General features: G+C 39.8%; 1 protein-coding gene and 1 long non-coding RNA gene across 5 annotated transcripts in view; one reads left to right on the top strand and one right to left on the bottom strand.

Annotated features, from left to right (window-relative positions):
• Positions 1 to 5,429, top strand: part of PAPOLG (poly(A) polymerase gamma) — a 28,856-nt gene extending 23,427 nt beyond the window's left edge. The window contains exons 16-22 of the mRNA XM_025931792.2: positions 860 to 981; positions 1,224 to 1,399; positions 1,784 to 1,872; positions 1,953 to 2,173; positions 2,663 to 2,728; positions 2,914 to 2,970; positions 4,999 to 5,429. Coding sequence (XP_025787577.1) covers positions 860 to 981; positions 1,224 to 1,399; positions 1,784 to 1,872; positions 1,953 to 2,173; positions 2,663 to 2,728; positions 2,914 to 2,970; positions 4,999 to 5,097 — 830 coding nt within the window. The 3' untranslated portion in view covers positions 5,098 to 5,429. The remainder of the gene's footprint in view (positions 1 to 859; positions 982 to 1,223; positions 1,400 to 1,783; positions 1,873 to 1,952; positions 2,174 to 2,662; positions 2,729 to 2,913; positions 2,971 to 4,998) is intronic.
• Positions 641 to 18,594, bottom strand: part of LOC147582499 (uncharacterized) — a 94,413-nt gene continuing 76,459 nt past the window's right edge. For 2 of the 4 annotated variants that reach the window (XR_015249205.1, XR_015249204.1), the window contains 2 exons: positions 6,658 to 6,733; positions 641 to 1,067 (listed from right to left, as the gene is read on the bottom strand). This is a non-coding gene — a long non-coding RNA (uncharacterized LOC147582499). Of the gene's footprint in view, positions 1,712 to 6,657; positions 6,734 to 18,594 lie in introns of all 4 variants that reach the window. The other 2 variants (XR_015249202.1, XR_015249203.1) reach the window with 1 other exon arrangement.

The raw sequence follows: 18,594 nt of genomic DNA, 5'->3' as shown, positions 1-18,594 counted from the left end.
AGTTGAACAAGCACTCCTGGTGATGCTTTTATAAGCAATCTGGAATGAAAACATGGATATACATTTTTCCATTCTAATTTGGGCTCATTTTTCCAAAAGCAGGAGATTGGGAAGCTCTGTTTGTTGTAGATTTATAGAATGTTCTTCTCCAGATAGAGATTCTGAGACCCCAAGCAAGGAGATAATGTACCACATTTCACAGTAGTTAACTATGCAAAAGAAGCCTCTCCTCTGTGTCTTCAGTAAGCTTATGATCTAATTTGGTATTCACAGTTAAACGTACATTAAATAATTCATGTTAATAAAACTGACTTTGTTACAAGATGTGAAAAGTGCTAGAAAGGGACTCTAGGGCTGTGTGTATTCCACCATCAGCAAGAATTCAGGGCTTTTGAGCCTCATTTCCCCACCTGTACAATAAGGATATACTTCTGGATAGTTCCTGACAGTCCAATATTCTGTGATTAGTGTAGTAAAAGAAACATCATGGTGGATGACAACTTGTATTGCATCTTGGATCTTTAGTATAAGGATTAGCTTAGACTTGGGTGAGTAATTATGAGAAGAGACTGTCTTTTGGGAAAATAACAGAAAATAGGATTTGGAAAAAACTTTTTTCATGCATTTTAATGAGATTGGATTATTGGAAAGTCTTAGAAGTTGGACATGGGAAAACTAGTTGGTACTTAAATAGGATTGTGAAATGAAAATGTTTTAAAAATACTTGTTCTGTAAGCAGAGTGGGTATGTATGTTTGTGAGATTATGGGGACATATCAAATATATGCATTTTGGAAAAAGAAAACAGACTTCCTGGTTGAGGAAGAAGTTGCCCATTTAACATACTAACATTGTTACAGTGTACAGACAGGCAAACAATATAAACATGCTAAAGGAAGGGATGAAAATTGAAGCAACTCATGTTAAAAAAAAGCAACTTCATCACTACCTTCCCGCAGAGATTCTTCAAAAGAAGAAAAAGGTGAGTTTGTAATGTTAACTCTCCAGTATGGTTCCCCTCAGACAGATGTTCCTGGGATCAGATTGGCATTCTCACAGCTCCCAAACCTATTAAGAAAAAAAGGAAAGAAAAGTACATTTCAGTCTAGAACTAAAATCTCCCCTTCATTCATCACAAAAGATTCATTTTATGTACTTCAGAATTGAAACCAGTAATTATTCTCATTTGCTTTTTGAAATCCTAACTGCTTTTCCCTCTTTCAGCAAAGTCTTTCTGATGTCAGTCGAAGTTCAGGTGGACCTCAATCCAAAAGATCATCTCTGGATAGCAATTGTTTGGATAGCTCCAGAGACACTGATAATGGAACTCCTTTTAATTCCCCAGTGTCTGCAAACAAACCTTCCAAGCCTGACGTTCTTCCTTCAGGAGAAACGGAAAGGTCTGCACTTCAGAATTTTCCTTTCAGTCTTCAGTTTGAGGATGATGTAAACTTTTCTGTCCTTAGCTAAGTATCTTAACTGTTAAAATGCCGTAGCAGTTACTAGTCATTTTCTGACTAGAAATACTTGACAGTGCGTTGTAATCCTGTGGAACGTGGTATCGGCTCATGAATATGTAGGACTTTAAAAGTACGCAGAAATGCCCAGGTCTTTGCAGTTTTTTCTCATTTTTCACTCAGTCCTCTGCCTTTTTTCCGCTTTTCTCTTCCTCCATTGGAACATTAAAGTAGGAGTACCTGAAAGAAGTCATCCTGAATGTTAGAATATGAGTGTTTTAAATAAGTCACACAAAGTATTTAATGATAATTCAACACTTTTAATAGGAATAATACTGAGCCTGCTGCTGTAATTGCGGAAAAGCCACTGAGTGTGCCACAAGCTCAAGGACTGTCTATCCCAGTCATTGGTGCAAGTAGGTATCTGCACTTCTGTTAATAACCATTCTACTATGTATATATTTAATTGCTAGAATTTTTCTTTTTTCCTTTTCAGAAGTTGATTCTGCAGTAAAAGCCGTATCGCCCCCAGCTGTGTGCACCATTCCTACTGTAGTCGGACGAAATGTCATTCCTAGAATCCCAACACCCCACAACCCTGCCCAGGGACAGCCACATCTTAATGGAATGTCAAACATAACTAAGAATGTTGCACATAAGAGGTCCCATTCCCCATCCGTAGATGGGTCTTCTAAGAGGTTGAAAGAAATAGAAAAGGTAAAGTTACAACCTTAGTGGTAGTCCTTTTTTTTAAGTTAAATTAGCACTAAAGAAATTCACAACTCTCCATAGCTGTCTTAGTGTTCTGTTAGGATTTGTTTAAAAAGAATATTTACCCAAACCCTAAAGGAATAATACTGATTGTTCATCCTAAATTCAGATGACTAAAACTTGATCTGAAAACTTGAGTAATTGGTCTGAGTTTCTCTTTGACTTACACAGAAGTTACTATTGGTAACCAGTCATATTTATTGTGTTATAATGTTGATGTTGTCTGCCTCCAGTAGGTGGTGGTAAAACTATCATCATCTGAATTGATTTAACCGAAAAGGTCACTCAAGTTGAAGTTAAAGGTGGCAGCTCAATTTAGTCTAGTTTAAGTTGCAGTAGTTTTGACAGTAGCCTTATCATTAGCCTCTCAGTTTATATAGATTGTATGGGTTTTGTAGGTGATAATAGCAATTCATCTTAGTATTTATATTCCAGTTTATTCGACTTGAATCAACATTTAAGGAATCACGTGCTCCTGAAGACAGAAAAAGAAAAGCAATGGTAAATACGTTAACAGTGTGCTTCAAAATATTACTTTCAAAGAGCCATAGATCAGGAAAAGGACTGTATATTTGAAAATGGATCATATTAGATAGGTCTGTGAAGTTTGGGTTATGTTTTATTTTGTGTAGACATAAGCATACATAGGAAGGAAAGTTTTCATTTGTATATAATTCTATTTTTAGGATGCCATTGGAGGAGAATGTATGCCTATTCCAACTATTGATACATCACGCAAAAAGGTAAAGTCCTACTCGTAGATAATCTACAGGTACAAAAAGCTTAAGAGCCATGCACTGGGTGAAAGAAAAGGGTAATAAGATTTTGTCCCTGTCCTCAAAGATGAGCAGTATAGTTTGGAGTTGGGGTAGAAACGCAAGCAAGGTCTGGTCTTAAATGTATGTACTTCCAAAGTCAGGAAAAGAGGAAGTTATTTAAGCTTAGCTATTTATTCACATTACGTTCAACCTTTGTTCCTTTTTCAAGCACAGTAATTTCTTACCAACGCTTGATAGATCTTTTGATGTATACCATTGCTTACTGTCAAAACTTAGGCTTGATACTTATTAATATTTTGGAAGAACCTAATGTAATGGAATACATAGTACCTTTAAAACATGAGCTAAAGAACCCCTAAATCTTAATTTCAAAATTTATTTTTCAAAGAATTGCCATTGAAACTAATAATACAGTATTATTAAGCATGGAAGGCTAATAAGTAGGTGCTGAAAACTCAGCCTTGTGTAGATCAGAGAAGTCCTTTTCTGAGCATTTACAGTCAACAAAATGGCTTATTTTACCCCCATCAAAGAGTAAAGTACTTATCACAATCAACCAGGCTCCTCACAATGTAATAGCCATTTAATTTTATTTGTTAAAGTTTATTTATTTTGGGAGAGTGCAAGTGGGGGAGGGACAGAGAGAGGGAGAGAGAGAATCCCAATGCAGGGCTCCATCTTCCAGACCGTGAGATCATGACCTGAGCCGAAGAATCAGATGCTTAACCGACTGAGCCACCCAGGCACCCCTTTACTGGCTTTTGAAGCAAATAGTATCATACTTTCTATTAGCTGTAGAATTCATAAAGTTCCTTTTAACATAAAGAGTACATTACAAAAAATATGAGTATGTGATTATATGTGATAATGGAAGAAAAAAATCTGATATGGTTATTAAGGTACAAGACCATGAAATGACAGGCTGGGTCTAGGTTGAAAATGTTTCGGGGCGCCTGGGTGGCGCAGTCGGTTAAGCGTCCGACTTCAGCCAGGTCACGATCTCGCGGTCCGTGAGTTCGAGCCCCGCGTCGGGCTCTGGGCTGGTGGCTCGGAGCCTGGAGCCTGTTTCCGATTCTATGTCTCCCTCTCTCTCTGCCCCTCGCCCGTTCATGCTCTGTCTCTCTCTGTCCCAAAAATAAATAAAAACGTTGAAAAAAGAAAATGTTTCAAGTATAGAGGGTAAGGATATAAACCAAACAAATGTGGCAAATGTTTAATAATGTCTGAGTGTTAATTGTGGCATTAAAAAGTCTTCATTGTCGTATTCTCTACTTTTTTTGTATGTCTGAAATTTTTCATGTTTTTTGAATGGCTGTGGGTATGTAGGTTTGGCCAAGTTAGTGACATGAGAGAATTAACTCTCGCGTACTGTTTCCATCACACAACTATCTGTAAGAGGTCTCTTTCTCAGTTTCTCAGGATTTACCTTCATGATATAATCATCTTTAGTATCCTCAGAAGCCTTCATGTAGATGTACCTGAGTTTCACTGTCACTGAAGTTAACATTACCTGGTCTGACTACAAAGTCCATTTTCCTGAAAACTCCTCTCACAAGTTGGATTTACAGTGTTGTTCTCCACGAGTATATGACAGACCCTGTTTTCTTTGTAGCACACTCATTTTTCACCCACCACCACCACTTTCCTGCTTAGTGACCCTGCTTTTCGTACTTCTCTTTACCATTGCCTGACTTTGTGCATTTCTCAATCCAGAAGTGGCGAGTGATTTAACAAAGCCCTTTTTCCTATACATACACTCCTCCCACTTGCACCCTTTCCCTGTGCCTCTGCTTTTCACCTCTGACTGCATAAAAAAAAGTCCCCAAACCAAGGAAATGACTATGAACATTGGAAGAAAGTATTCAACACATATGTGAGTGTTTAAGAGCTTAAGGAATTTGAAGGAAAACTCAGTTTTGTGACTGATTTACTAGTTGAGGCTTTATAATATATGTTTGCTTTTCCTTCTTTATTTCTATTCCTTTCTAATAGAGACTACCCAGTAAAGAACTACCAGATTCATCATCTCCGGTTCCAGCAAATAACATTCGAGTCATCAAAAATTCCATTCGACTGACCCTTAATCGGTAAAAGCAGTGCCTCCTTACTTAAGTGAATATGCAATCATTTAGTGGCATAGAGCAGCCACTCTTTTTAAAATAGAAGTGGCTGTCACACATATAATACGGTGAAAGTTACAGTCATCGGACTAACAAGCTTGAAGTGGTTTTGAACTCTCACACTCTGACCTGCAGATGCCGTAGCATTCTCTCATTGATTTGCTACGTACACTTCTGTGAGGATCATCTGCTATCAGATTGTCATCTACAATGTTATGGCTTTGCGTTGGAGGTTTTACTGCCTTAACTTTCGATGCTTGTTTCTCTGTTGTGGGAACCAGTTCTCGGCTCTTTGGACATGGATAAAACGAGTCCAGAACTTTTTTTTTTTTTTTAAGTCTTATGTTATAATCATTGTATAGAACTGAAAAAGTTGAAAACAAAAAAATTGTAATTTTCCAAATGTTAACACATTTACTTTAGCCTTGAAGCCACTTTGTGAAACCTGAGATAAGTGAATGTGAGGTATCTTTTCTGCTTTCCTCATTTGTGTAGATGTACTTATTGTCTATTCTGTTGATTTAAATTATTTTTTTCCAGAATGGCACATGGAATATTTAAATTTTTATTTTTTTGTGCCTTTCTGTCCAAATGTTGCATAGTTACCAGGGAGGATTAGTCCAGTGATTACATAAGAGTTGGGCACCATAAATTCTCTATATTTTGCCTCCCATGGAGGCCTTCGAAATGCATCTTTATTAAGAATCAAAATGTAACCAAGATACTGAAAGTCAGTATATGAATGGTGAAATTGTTACATATCCTAGCTCATGCCATTCTTGTTAGTTGACTGGTGTTTTTTACCGAGGAGCAACTCATTCCAGCATCAACAATGAGATACCTTTAAATATGGCAGACTTGTATTCTTGAGGTGTAAAATTAACTCGGCATGATAATTCTTGACCATTACTTACCCCACAACTTCAAATAGTTTCTTCATGGACTAGGCATGCAGAAATAAGCAGTGGATTTTACTGAAACCTAAGGCATTTTTTGGACAACATTGTTACCAACCATTAATTGGCTCAGGACCTTTGTAATTTTTATTTAACGATATGAGTTGTCTTTTTTTACACTGCTTTTTTCAATGCATTTCTTAATATTTTTTAAGTTTCATGAACGCATGCTCAGTTTATTAAAATCCATAACCATGTAATTCTTGTAATATGTTGATTCAGTGTTTTGTAAATGAAGTCGTATGTATTTTCAGAGTATTTTTGTATGTACTGTAAGATACCATCTTTTCAAAGAGAAAACTTTAAAACCTTTACTGTCTCTCTTTAATTTTTTTAAATATGGATTATGCTTGAATTACTCTTAAAATGAAAATGTATAGATTGCACAGCCAGGAATGCTGGTATTTATTACTTTCTTCAGCTTTCACTCAGCAATTTAGTAGGTTCTGGTAGGAAAAACACAAATGGTACATTTGAATGGAGCAGGGAAAATACTTGGTTGTATATTTTATAGGACTCATGGGACCCGTTTAGCCCGTGGAATAATAGTCCATTTTCTCTCACAAGCCCCTTACCACAGAGTTGAAATGCTTGGAATCCTGATAGAGAGCAGTATCCTTCTCCCACTCCTGTTCCGTGATCCCTCGGTTGCTGAAATGGAAATTCTAGTATTTAATCTCTTACAAGGGACAACTTAGAAGAGCAGGAAAAAATAGTTGTTGTTCTGTTACTCTCTTTTTACATAGTAAAAGGCAAAAGTGAAATCCTGTAACCCAAGTTGTAGCTCACTTGGAAAGCTCTTCTTTTAGCCAACCCTTTTCTTTATTCAAATATTTTTAAATTTGTCCTATAAAAACTCTTTGAGCAGAAGTAAAAGACTATGAAAGGACTAAATAATTAAAAAATTCTTCAGTTAGGAAGATTTGATTAAATTTTCTGTATGTGCTATGTTTGCGTTTCTGTGTTTAATATCTAGCTATTTTCCCCTTCATTTATCAGTATTCAAGTCTCTAAGAATTCTCATGTTTGCCTTCCTATATAAACATTCTTTAGAATGACTAGTAGAGTTTTTCTTCAATAAGAAAGCCACAGGCCTAACCCTTATACCACAGTATAGTCATTATTTGTCTGTTCAGCATGGGGTTGAGACACAGCCAAATCGGTTGAATGTTAGACACCTCAAAGATCACATTCTTCAACCTGTTGGATAACTTGGGAGTTGAAGAGATACTTTTGAGATGGTGGGTTTGGTCAGAAATGAAGTGTTTTCTATCCTAAACAGTAGATAGAATGTTCAGTACATTTTGTGAGCATAGTAGGAAAGCTCCATTGTACTGGTTCCAAGTAAGTAAAAGGGGAAGGTTTGTATTGGGATTGTATGTTATGTTCAGAGGCACTAAATAAATGGGTCTTCAAGTTTGAAACTTACCCAGAAATATATTTTGTAAAGTTAATAACCTCCGGTATGTAGACACATGTTCATTTTCCCAAGGGTATGAAATCTTAATCTCAGTGTTCAGGACTGGCTCTGAAGAATAGTATGTATCAAAGGAAAATACTTGTCTGCTAGCTTAAATCACAGGGACTTAATTCATTTGAGAGAGTACATGGCTTAAAACCTTGTAAAATTGGGGCAAAATGAATTTTAAAAGACTATTGGTGCTTACAATAACTGTCTTAAAGCGACAAGTAACCTTATTAAAATGCTTACTTTACTACAGTAGCAATAAAGTACAGATGAACAGTGTGGAAATGGGCTAAACTTATTTTGTGTTGCTCAGCTTTGAAATAGGAATTCCTAACTCGGGGATCATGGGCTTTTGGGAATCCTTTGCAAATGTATATAAGAAATTTGTTTATATGCGTTTTTGTTTTGTTCTTTTCTGGCGGGGGCGGGGGAATTCATAAATTTGATGAGCTTCTCAAAGTGGTTCATGATCTTTAAAAAAAAAAAGGGGTGATGGGGCATTCTTAGGAACCACAGCTTTGCAACATTGAATTATCCCAGACTTTTTGAGGTTTTTTCCCATAAGCTTTCTCTGTTGTAGATTTCTGAAAAAATGTAGTATGGCTCTTAACTAGTAAAGTGGGCTGTTGGAGGATTCTGGAATACCAAATTTCTCCGAATTTCTTTATATATTTCAGATGAACCAGTGTTTAGATGAATCAGTATTTAGAAGAATGCTTACTATTGAATTTATAAATGTCCTCATGTTTACATTCATTAACAGGGTCAAACTTTAATAACTTTCAACCTAAGACTGATCAGAGCAGAATAGCTCAGAATGATCTTTAGAAATAGTAAACAATAGAACTAATCAGTGAGGATCCTAATCCTTTGGTTTCAGCAGCATTAACGTTCTCTCTTGTTCCTTCAGGTTTGTGGTTCAGAGCAGAACAGTCTGAACAGAAAGATAAAGAGAGAACTTTAGTTTTAAAAAATAACGTGTTCTTAAATAACCCATCAAATCTTCCAAAGCTTAGAATTTAGGTCATAATGATAGTGGTAAACAGTGCAGACAATGGAAGAAAACAGGTCTCAATAATGGTAACTATTTCCTTTGGGTTTTTTTAAAGAATTGTACAAGGTAAGATCCTCACCAGATTCCCTATTTTTTCTGAATTTTACTGATACCATTTTATATCTGTAGTTGAACATAAGATTATCATCGGGTTTGCTACAATTTTTAAGCCATTGCTGCATTTCAGCAAAGAGTCACATAATTACCTTATAAAGAACTTAAGATATCTTTGAGGTAAATGGTGCTACATCATTCCACAGTATTATGTAAAATGAATGCAGCTGCCGTTCCTTTCTAGATAGCTGTTTGTGTAGTTCATACTAATATTTCCTGCCTTTTATTTGGATTGTCGTATTTCTTAGTTGTACACACAAGCCTCACTTGTCTGGAATAAGTAATCAAATAAACTTGCTTTGCTAAATAGGTGTTGATGATTGATATTATTTGGGAGCAAGTCAAAATATCTTAGTTATTTTTCAAACCAACAGCCAATTTGGGTCATTTATCACCAAGACTCTTTCTAGCAGATAATCGTATCCAGTATCTGCTTAATATGAAAGCAAAGCTCATACTCAATTTGTCTCACAAACGTTAATTAAACATCAGCAAGCAGTAGCACATGGTGGCATCTGCCTCAAGAACTGGGGGCAAAATCTGTCACTTGTGGTCAATAGAAGGTGACCAGAATTCTCTATTAATGGCTGGACAGAGGTGCATTTCACAATCAGGCCTTGGGTACTGTTTACAGAAGTACAAGTTACAGAGTTGATTACATTCTTGTTACTTTAACAGTAACTTGTTTTCAGCCAAGCCACATATCTTGAATACTAGTACTGAATTCACAAATAACCTGTGTCTACATCATTAAGATTATTAGCTAGCCATTCATGGCACCAATGGAAATACATTTGACATTAAGCTAATTAGCAAAGCCTCCTGTATTTATTGATCTATGGGTGACAACAGTAGGGCTTCTAAACAGTTACTTGGGATTTCTAATGTCTTGCTGATTGGACTGCCAGCTGACCATCCCTGGAGTGAATTTATGGAACAACTTGCTGCTCCTAGGATATAACTTTTAACACGATTATCACACTATGCTGAAATGTTCTCAAGAAAATTGGCAGGTACTGTATGGATCCCAGTGCCTTAAGGTATTAAGGCAAAATAGAATTGAATTTATTGCTGTTAAAGCACATATTCTAAAACCTATCTTTCAAACCACATGATCTAGCCAAACTTTCACTTCTTGGTCCCCAAAATGACACACTTCTAAACCCTTCCTTACCAGTGTCCAGTTGCTGGCCTTTCAGGCCTAATGGCTGCATAAAGCCTTCTGATAACAGAATGGCCAGCGTGAATCACCCTACCTTCCTAACATATACCTTTTAACATTTCAATTATTCTAACTTGTGAAATGTTCAGTTGTTTCTCCTAAAGAGGTTGTAGGTTTGAGAGTAATAACCTTTAGCCAAGAATCTATATGTAGTGGGTGCCCAGAAGATGCTGAAGAGGAGTCCTGTTTGGTTGGCTGGTTTTTTGATTTGTGTTTTGTTTCTTATTTGATTAAGATTATCTAGGAGACCTGATGAAGGATCTCAATCACAGAGGCAAACAAAAGCCAGTGAAAATCCTTGTTTTACAAACGTTTTAAACCGTTAACGCTAAGAAGTACATTTTATATTGCAAGCTAGCACGTGTACATACACCAATGTGTCTGTATATATATATAATTTATATGCAAATTATGTATGTACACATACATAATTAATTCTCACCCCCCCCCAAAAAAAATGCTTTCCTTGGTATGATACAGGTTATTTTTAAGTGCTAGTGTTGAAGTTCTCTCTCCAAAAGCTGGAGGGTGGGCTGGGATAAACTGAAGAAGAACAAGCATGACTTACTAACCAAGTGTCACTCCAGTAAGGTGCAGAAATTACTCACTTTGAATATTACATGGTGCTGGGGAAATGACAGCTGCATGCAAAAAAAAAAGAAGAAGAAAGAAAGAAAAACTGCACCACTTTCTTAGACTATACACAAACTCAAAATGGATTAAAGGCCTAAATGTGAGACCTAAAACCATAAATCTCAAAGAAAACATAAAGCAGTAATCTCTTGGACATCATCCTTAACAACATTTTTCAGGTATGTCTCCTCAGGCAAGAAACACAAAAATAAACTATTGGGACTACACCAAACTAAAAAGTTTTTACATAGCAAAGGAAACAAAACAGAAAGGTAACCTACGAGATGGGAGAAGATATTTGCAAATGATGTATCTGATAAGAAGTTAGTATCCAAAGTATATAAAGAACTTCTCCAACTCAACATCAAAAAACCCCAAATAACTTAATTGAAAAATGGGCATGTATGTCTTCCAAAAAAGACATGGATTGCAAATAGTCACGTGACAAGATGCTCAACAGGGAAATGCAAATCAAAGCTACCATGAGGTATCACCTCACTCCTGTCAGGATGGGTAAAATAAAAATCACAAGAAATAGCAAGTGTTGACAAGGATGTGGAGGAAAAGGAACCCTCATGCACTGTTGGTGGGGATGCAAACTGGTGCAGCCAAGAGAACAGCAGTTTGGAGAGTCCTCAAAAACTCAAAATAGAACTACCATATGATCTAGTAATTCCACTACTGGACATTAATGCAAAGAAAATGAAAATACTAGTTCAAAAGAATATTTTTTTGTTTACTGTAGCATAATTTACAATAAGCAACTGTGAAAGCTACCCAAGTGTCCATCAATGGACAAAGAAGATGTGGTATATGTATGCACACACACTGGAATATTACTCGGCCATAAAAAATAATGAAATCTTGCCATTCATGACAACATGGATGGATCTAGAGGGTATTATGTTAAATAAGGCAGAGAGAGCCAAATACCATATGATTTCACTTATATGTGGACTCTAAAAAGCAAACAAAAAAGCAGAAACAGACCCATCAATATAGAGAACTGGTAGTCAGAGAAGAAGGGGTAAGGGGATGGGCAAAACTGGGTGAAGGGGAGAGGGAGGCCCAGGCTTCCAGTTATGGGATGAATAAGTCACAGAGATGAAAGGTATAACAGGGAATATAGTCGATGAAACTGTGATAACATTGTGTGATGACGGATGGCAACCATACTTGCGGTAAGCACAGCATAACATATCCAGACTTGTCGAATTACTGTGTTGTACACCTGAAACTAATGTAACATTGTGTGTCAGACTATACTTCAGTAAAAATACCTCTTTGGCAAGAAAAAAAAATTTTATTGTACACAGCCGTCATATAATATCCCAATGTGGTCCAGGAACTTAAGGATACAAGAGAATTGGGATTAAACAGTAAAAGTATTACTATCTCCTGAGAAATTCTAGACCATCATTATGAGTGTTTAACATTTACTAAGCATTTAGGATATGCCTTTTAAAACATTGTAGTGCTTAATCTTTACGATGATCCTATGAGGTAGCACTGTTAATTATTTTACAGATGAGGAAATTGAGGCTTAGAGAGATTATGCGATCAGCTCCAAATTGCATGACTATTTCTTGGCATTCTCAGGAAATATGATTCAAAGCCTAGTGTTCAACTGTATCTCCCACTTAGGAAAGTAGATGGAGGTGTGGGGCAAATCTCTGCCTCCTTGCACTCTTCCGTGGAGTCTGGAACTTTTGAGGTTAGCCTGGCCAACAGCAACAATGATCATCTGTGCCAGGCTGCAGGGGGCACTGTGGCTTCCTGCAGGGAGCGCGTGGCTAAGTCAGGACAGCCCAGTTCCAGCCCAGCTCTGCCACTTACATCTGTGTAAGTATGACACTCAATCCCCACCCTGCTTTGTTTTCTCCCATCTGAAACACTTGCCCTTCAAGCCTCACAGGGAACAGAGAAGACCCCGAATAGCCAAAGTAATGTTGAAAAAGAAAACCAAAGCTGGAGGCATCACAATTCTGGACTTCAAGCTGTATTACAAAGCTATAATCATCAAGACAGTATGGTACTGACACAAAAACAGACACATAGATCAATGGAACAGAATAAAAAATCCAGAAATGGACCCACAAATGTATGGCCAACTAGTCTTTGACCAAGCAGGAAAGAATATCCAATGGAAAAGACAGTCTCAGAGTACCCAGGTGGCTCAGTCGGGTAAGTGTCTGACTGGCTCAGGTCATGATCTCATGGTTCATGAGTTCGAGCCCCATGTCAACTCTCTGCTGTCAGCACAGAGCCCACTTTGGATCCTCTGTCCTCCCCTCTCTGCCCCTCCCCTGCTTGTACTCTGTCTCTAAAATAAATAAATAAACTTTAAAAAAGAAAAGAAAAAAGTCTCTTTAACAAATGGTGCTGGGAGAACTAGACAGCAACATGCAGAAGAATGAACCTGGACCACTTTCTTACACCATAAACAAAAATAAACTCAAAATGGATGAAAGACCTAAATGTGAGACAGGAAACCAACAAAATCCTGCAGGAGAGGACAGGCAATAATCTCTTTGACCTCGGCCACAGCAACTTCTTAACTTGACATTTCTCCAGAGGCAAGGGAAACAAAAGCAAAAATGAGCTATTGGGACTTCATCAAGATAAAAAGCTCCTGCACAGTGAAGGAAATAATCGACAAAATTAAAAGGCAACCTTCAGAATGGGAGAAGATATTTGCAAATGACATATCTTGATAAAGGGTTCGTATCCAAAATATAGAAAGAACTTATCAAATTCAACACCTCCCCCCAAAAAATAGCCCAATTAAAAAATGGGCAGAAGACATGAACAGACACATTTCCAAAGAAGACATCCAGATGGCTACCAGACACATGAAAATATACTCAGCATCACTCATCATCAGGGAAATACAAATCAAAACCACAATGAGATACCACCTCACACCTGTCAGAAGGGCTAAAAGTAACCACAAGAAGAAACAAGAAATGTTGGTGATGATGTGGAGAAAGGGAAACCCTTTCGTACTGCTGGTAGGAATGCAAACTGGTACAGCCACTCTGGAAAACAGTGTGGAGGTTCCTCAAAAAATTAAAAATAGAACTACCCTATGACCCAGCAATTGCACTACTAGGTATTTATCCAAAGGATACAAAAATGCTGATTCAAAGGGGCACATGCACCCCAATGTTTATAGCAGTGCTATCAACAATAGCCAAATTGTGGAGAGTCCAAATGTCCATCAACTGACAAATGGATAAAGAAGATGTGGAATATTACAATGGAATATTACTTGGTGATCAAAAAGAATGAAATCTTGGAGCACCTTGGTGGCTCAGTCGGTTAAGCGTCCAACTTTGGCTCAGGTCATGATCTCACGGTTCGTGGGTTCGAGCCCAGCGTCAGGCTCTGTGCTGACAGCTCAGAGCCTGGAGACTGCTTTGGATTCTGTGTCTCCCTCTCTCTCTGCTCCTCCCCCACTCACACTCTCTCTTTATCAAAAATAAACATTAAAAAAAATTATTAAAAAAAAAGAATGAAATCTTGCCGTTTGCAACAACATGGATGGAAATAGAGTGGATTATGCTAAGTGAAATAAATCAGTCAGAGAAAGACAAATATATGATTTCACTCGTGGAATTTAAGAAACACAACAGATGAACATAGAGGAGAAGGAAAAATATGATAAAAACAGGCAGGCAAACCATAAGAGACTCTTAAATAAAAAAAAAAAAAACAGGGTTGCTGGAGGGGTGTTGGGTGGGGGGAAGGGCTAAGTGGGTGATAGGCATTAAGGAGGGCACTTGTTGGGATGAGCACTAGGTGTTATATATAAGTGATGAATCACTAAATTCTACTCCCGAAATTTAAAAAAATAGGCAATAATAAAATCCAGAAGGCTAAAAAAAAAAATGACCATCATAGGGAAGCTGCAACGTGAAATTATTCCAACAGATTGGCAAGGTTCTACAATTAGGATGGACAGACAGACAGAATCTCCCAGAATAACATCCATGTAGCATTCCTTAGCCATCAATCTAGACTGGAGCAGGAAGAAAATGAATCCAGGAGAACTATCACCAAGAAAAGCAAAGTGAAAATGAAGGTTCATCTGATAGGCTTAATCACAACGAGAGGATATTAACATTTCTCTCAGAGTTTGAGAGCAATCAAGTAAACTCTTAAGTGACACATTAAATTCGGGGAAATGAAAAAGCTAAATGAAAAGGAAATGTAACTAGGAGCGCATGGGTGGCTCAGTCGGTTAAGCGTCTGACTTTGGCTCAGGTCATGATCTCACGGTTTGTGGGTTCAAGCCCCAAGTCGGCTCTCTGCTGTCGGCCCAGAGCCTGCTTTGGATCCTCTGTCCCCGCTCTCTCTCTCTGCCCTTTGCCCCCTCCCTTTCAAAAATAAACATTTTAAAAAAGGGAAATATAGGGGCGCCTGGGTGGCTCGGTCGGTTAAGCGTCTGACTTCGGCTCAGGTCATGATCTCACGGTCTGTGAGTTCGAGCCCCGCGTCGGGCTCTGTGCTGACAGCTCAGAGCCTGGAGCCTGTTTCAGATTCTGTGTCTCCCTCTCTCTCTGCCCCTCCCCTGTTCACTCTCTGTCTCAAAAATAAACATTAAAAAAATTTAAAAAAAAAAAAAAAAAAGGGAAATATAACTAGAGTGTATCACACGGCTCAGCTGTGAAGATTCACATAGTCATAATAATATAAGTAGATAATATTGAACTAGCCCCAAATTGTAAGTACATTGAGAAGTGGGATGAGGGAGGAAGGAGAAGGCAGAAGACAGTGAAATCCTCATCTTTAGTGTAGTTAAGTAGAAATATCTAAACCCAAAACGTGTAGCAGAATGTAAGCATTTTAGAAATAACAGAAATGTCTTAAAAAGTTGAAAATCATTGCCTCTAGGGAGCAGAAATCAGGAATGGGGAAGAAGAAAGAGGAGGATTTAAAAAAAAAATTTTTTTTTAAAGGAAGATTTCTGGGACTTTTTGACTTTCTAACCGGCATGCAGTAAGAGAATGTTGTAAGCTTTGGAACAGACAGATCTCAGCTGCGCCTCCTACTGCTTGTGGGACGTTGGGCCAGTTGCTTAAACTCCTGGGGCTCCAGTTACTCATCTGTAAAGTGGGACCATCAACACCTATCTCACAGGAGAGGAAGTATAGGGAAGTGGTTAAGAGACCCTGCGGTCACACCACCTAGACTCAGATTCCATCCAGCTCTTACTGATGGACTAACTGTGGGGAGCTGTGAAAATTACTTAATTTCTCTGGGCCTGTTTTTCTCTTTGCGAGAACGGTGAGTATAATAGAACCTACCTCAAAGAGTTGCTAAATGGATTAAGAGAGACAATCCAGAAGCTCCCAGCACACAGTGGAGTTCAGTAAATAACTCTGAGGCATTACAAGGGTTACACAAAATAACACACCAGGAGCTATCCGGAGCACTTGACCCACAATGGGCATCCCCTTCTCCTAAAAACACATCAGGAGAACCCAGGAGGAGAGCCGCTGTTGATCTCCAGCCAGACTAAAGTAACATGTCCAGCTCCCCATGCAATGATGCCAAGGTAAGTGCTCCTTGACCCATCACCAAGCCCGGCTCCAAACACACTTGTCAGAACAGCCGTTTTATTTGGAGGAAGTGTGTAAGACTCCTTTAACGCTGATGGAGTTTCACCAGCTTGTTCTTACAGTCTACTTACACACGGGAGAGCCTGTCAAGGCCGTCACTGCCAGGCCAGGACTCAGACTGCCCAGCACAGCAGGTACACCACGAATGTGCAACACACGCTCTACAGCTTGAACAGCCTTCCCCTGATGCCAGATCAGACTCCATCTGGAAAACCGGCCACAGGAATGCTCTAAAGCCACACCCATACTCGGATCGATGCCCCTAACCCTCATTACTCCCACCTCGCCCGGGAGCAAGACACCTAACCCAAATCCCAAGTCACTTCCTGCCAAGGCTTCTCAGCAATTCAGAGAACTTCTAAGTGCAGGTTCTTTCCAAATAGATCAGTTTCTTGAAACTCACAAGGAGTCAAACACCAGAAGAGAGGGGATTTCTGAAAGCCACCCACTAGGATGGCAACTGGTGCTTGGTAGTTTCAAATATTAAGAAAAGAAGAAACAAGCGACGTTGATTAGGCCGTATCTAATCTCCCTGAGCACAGGAAGTGAGTGAAGGCGAGTGAGTCTGATTTGCAGGAGGCCCTGAGGTTGCACAAAGCAGCCGCTACAAGACACCCGCTTTGCCTGTCTCCAGCTGAGCACACCAGAGGGAAAGCACCACTAAATTCCCTGTGAGCTTTGAGCCAATTAGCTGCAACAAGGTCACCAGGTGAAGGGGACGGGGACAGGGGAAGGAGGGAAGACATGGGTTTGACAGGACTAATCTGATGGGGCCGGTGGAAGACAGTAGCCAGGATGCCGCTCATTTCTAAATGTTTATAGAGCCCTTACCATTCACTAGGCATTAAATCAGGCACCCAGGACACACAGAATAAACTCGTCCCCACACTGAAGGACCCCACAGACTAGCAGGGAAGCTGGCTGACATCCTGGTTAGCTGCACTGTGGGAGGCACAGATGGTGTTAGGGAAGAATAACCTCAGGGTTGAATGCTGTAGGGCAGTTAGGGGTTGTCCGGGCAGGCAGACAGCTGGGGGAGGTGGGCGGAGGTAGAAAGAGAAAACCTCATGTTTCAAGGATGAAGATTCTGGATATTAGATGTTGTTGTAGGGGTGTGTGAAAGGAGTATTAGATGCATTTTGGGGAACAGGTATAGGAAGAAGCTGGAAATGTAGGTAGAGTCTCGCTACCCGGGGATGGGAGGGGCAGAGGCAGGGAGATGGGTCCTGGTAGGGTACAGCGGACCAGGAGAGTAGACAGTGGGAAATACTGGCCCGGAGCCCAGGAGGGAGGCCTTGTCTGGATGTCCAGATGTCACAGCGCAGCAGGGTTGTCTTCAGAGATATTTATTTGTTAGAGGGCAACGAGCCTCATGAAAGGGGTTCTCCCACTAGAGAAACAGGGAGGAAGAAGATTATCTGATCCCCCACAGTGTGCCTGGGGAAGGAATGCGCATGCACAGCCTGGCCCCACGCACTCAGCCCCTCCTCATGTGTTGGGCCGTGTGCAGGTGGCTCCCCGGGGACTGTAGCAGGTTGGTCTGTAGAGTGAACTGCTCAGAGCAAACCCAAAGCCATGGTCTCCAATCAGCTTTATCCATAATAAAGTTAAAGTTTTGATCTCCATCTATCTCCTACAAACTCATGAGGGAGAAAGTGTTATTCATTGAAGCTACTGCCAAACTCCCGACAATACTAACGTATATTTTGTCCACTGTGCTTTTCTATCCCCGCATTCCAAGCTGGTGGTCGGGCATGCAGGAGTCCCTTTCCTAACACGCCTTCTCAGGGTGAAAAAGCAATCACTCACTGGTTGTCTGTGCTTGGTGTCCTGGGGTAGGGACTGTGAGAGCCTCACAAGGAGAGAGAAGAGATTGGCCCCTGGAACTGAGAAGAGGGGAAATATCAGGTCCCCGGGGGCTGGGGCCTAGACGCTGCCCTTGTCAAGTCCTCAGAGAGGGCAGCTGATCAGTGTCATTAGGAAGGCTGGACCCCAAGCCCAGGAGAACTTCCCTTGAAAAAGACTCCTCTGTTCCAAGTAGCAAGGGCACTGGACCTGAAGGGCCTGTGTGGCCAGACAAGGGAACACCTCAGCAGTGATCAGCCAGAACCAAAGAGCAATGACTTTGCCTGGAAGGGCGATAGTGACATAACCCCTGGGTGGAGGGGCAGGCATTCCACAATCAGAGATCAATTTCCTGCCAGCTCAGTAGAATGGGGGCTCTGGGCAGCCTGAAGCTAATTTAAACAAAACCAAGAAGTGTGTTTCCTTCACCTCAGCATTGGACGACTAACATTCACAGCTCCAACAACAGTCATCAGGACACAGAGGGTCTGGGAGTGCTCAGCATGGGAATTCGGGAGTGAAGCCAAGGCATGTGGGCAAAGCCCAGACAAT

This window comes from Puma concolor, chromosome A3 (assembly GCF_028749965.1).
Source record: "Puma concolor isolate L17-30 chromosome A3, mPumCon1.1.hap2, whole genome shotgun sequence".
Taxonomy (NCBI): Eukaryota; Metazoa; Chordata; class Mammalia; order Carnivora; family Felidae; genus Puma; species Puma concolor.
This window is presented reverse-complemented; position numbering and strand designations above follow the sequence as displayed.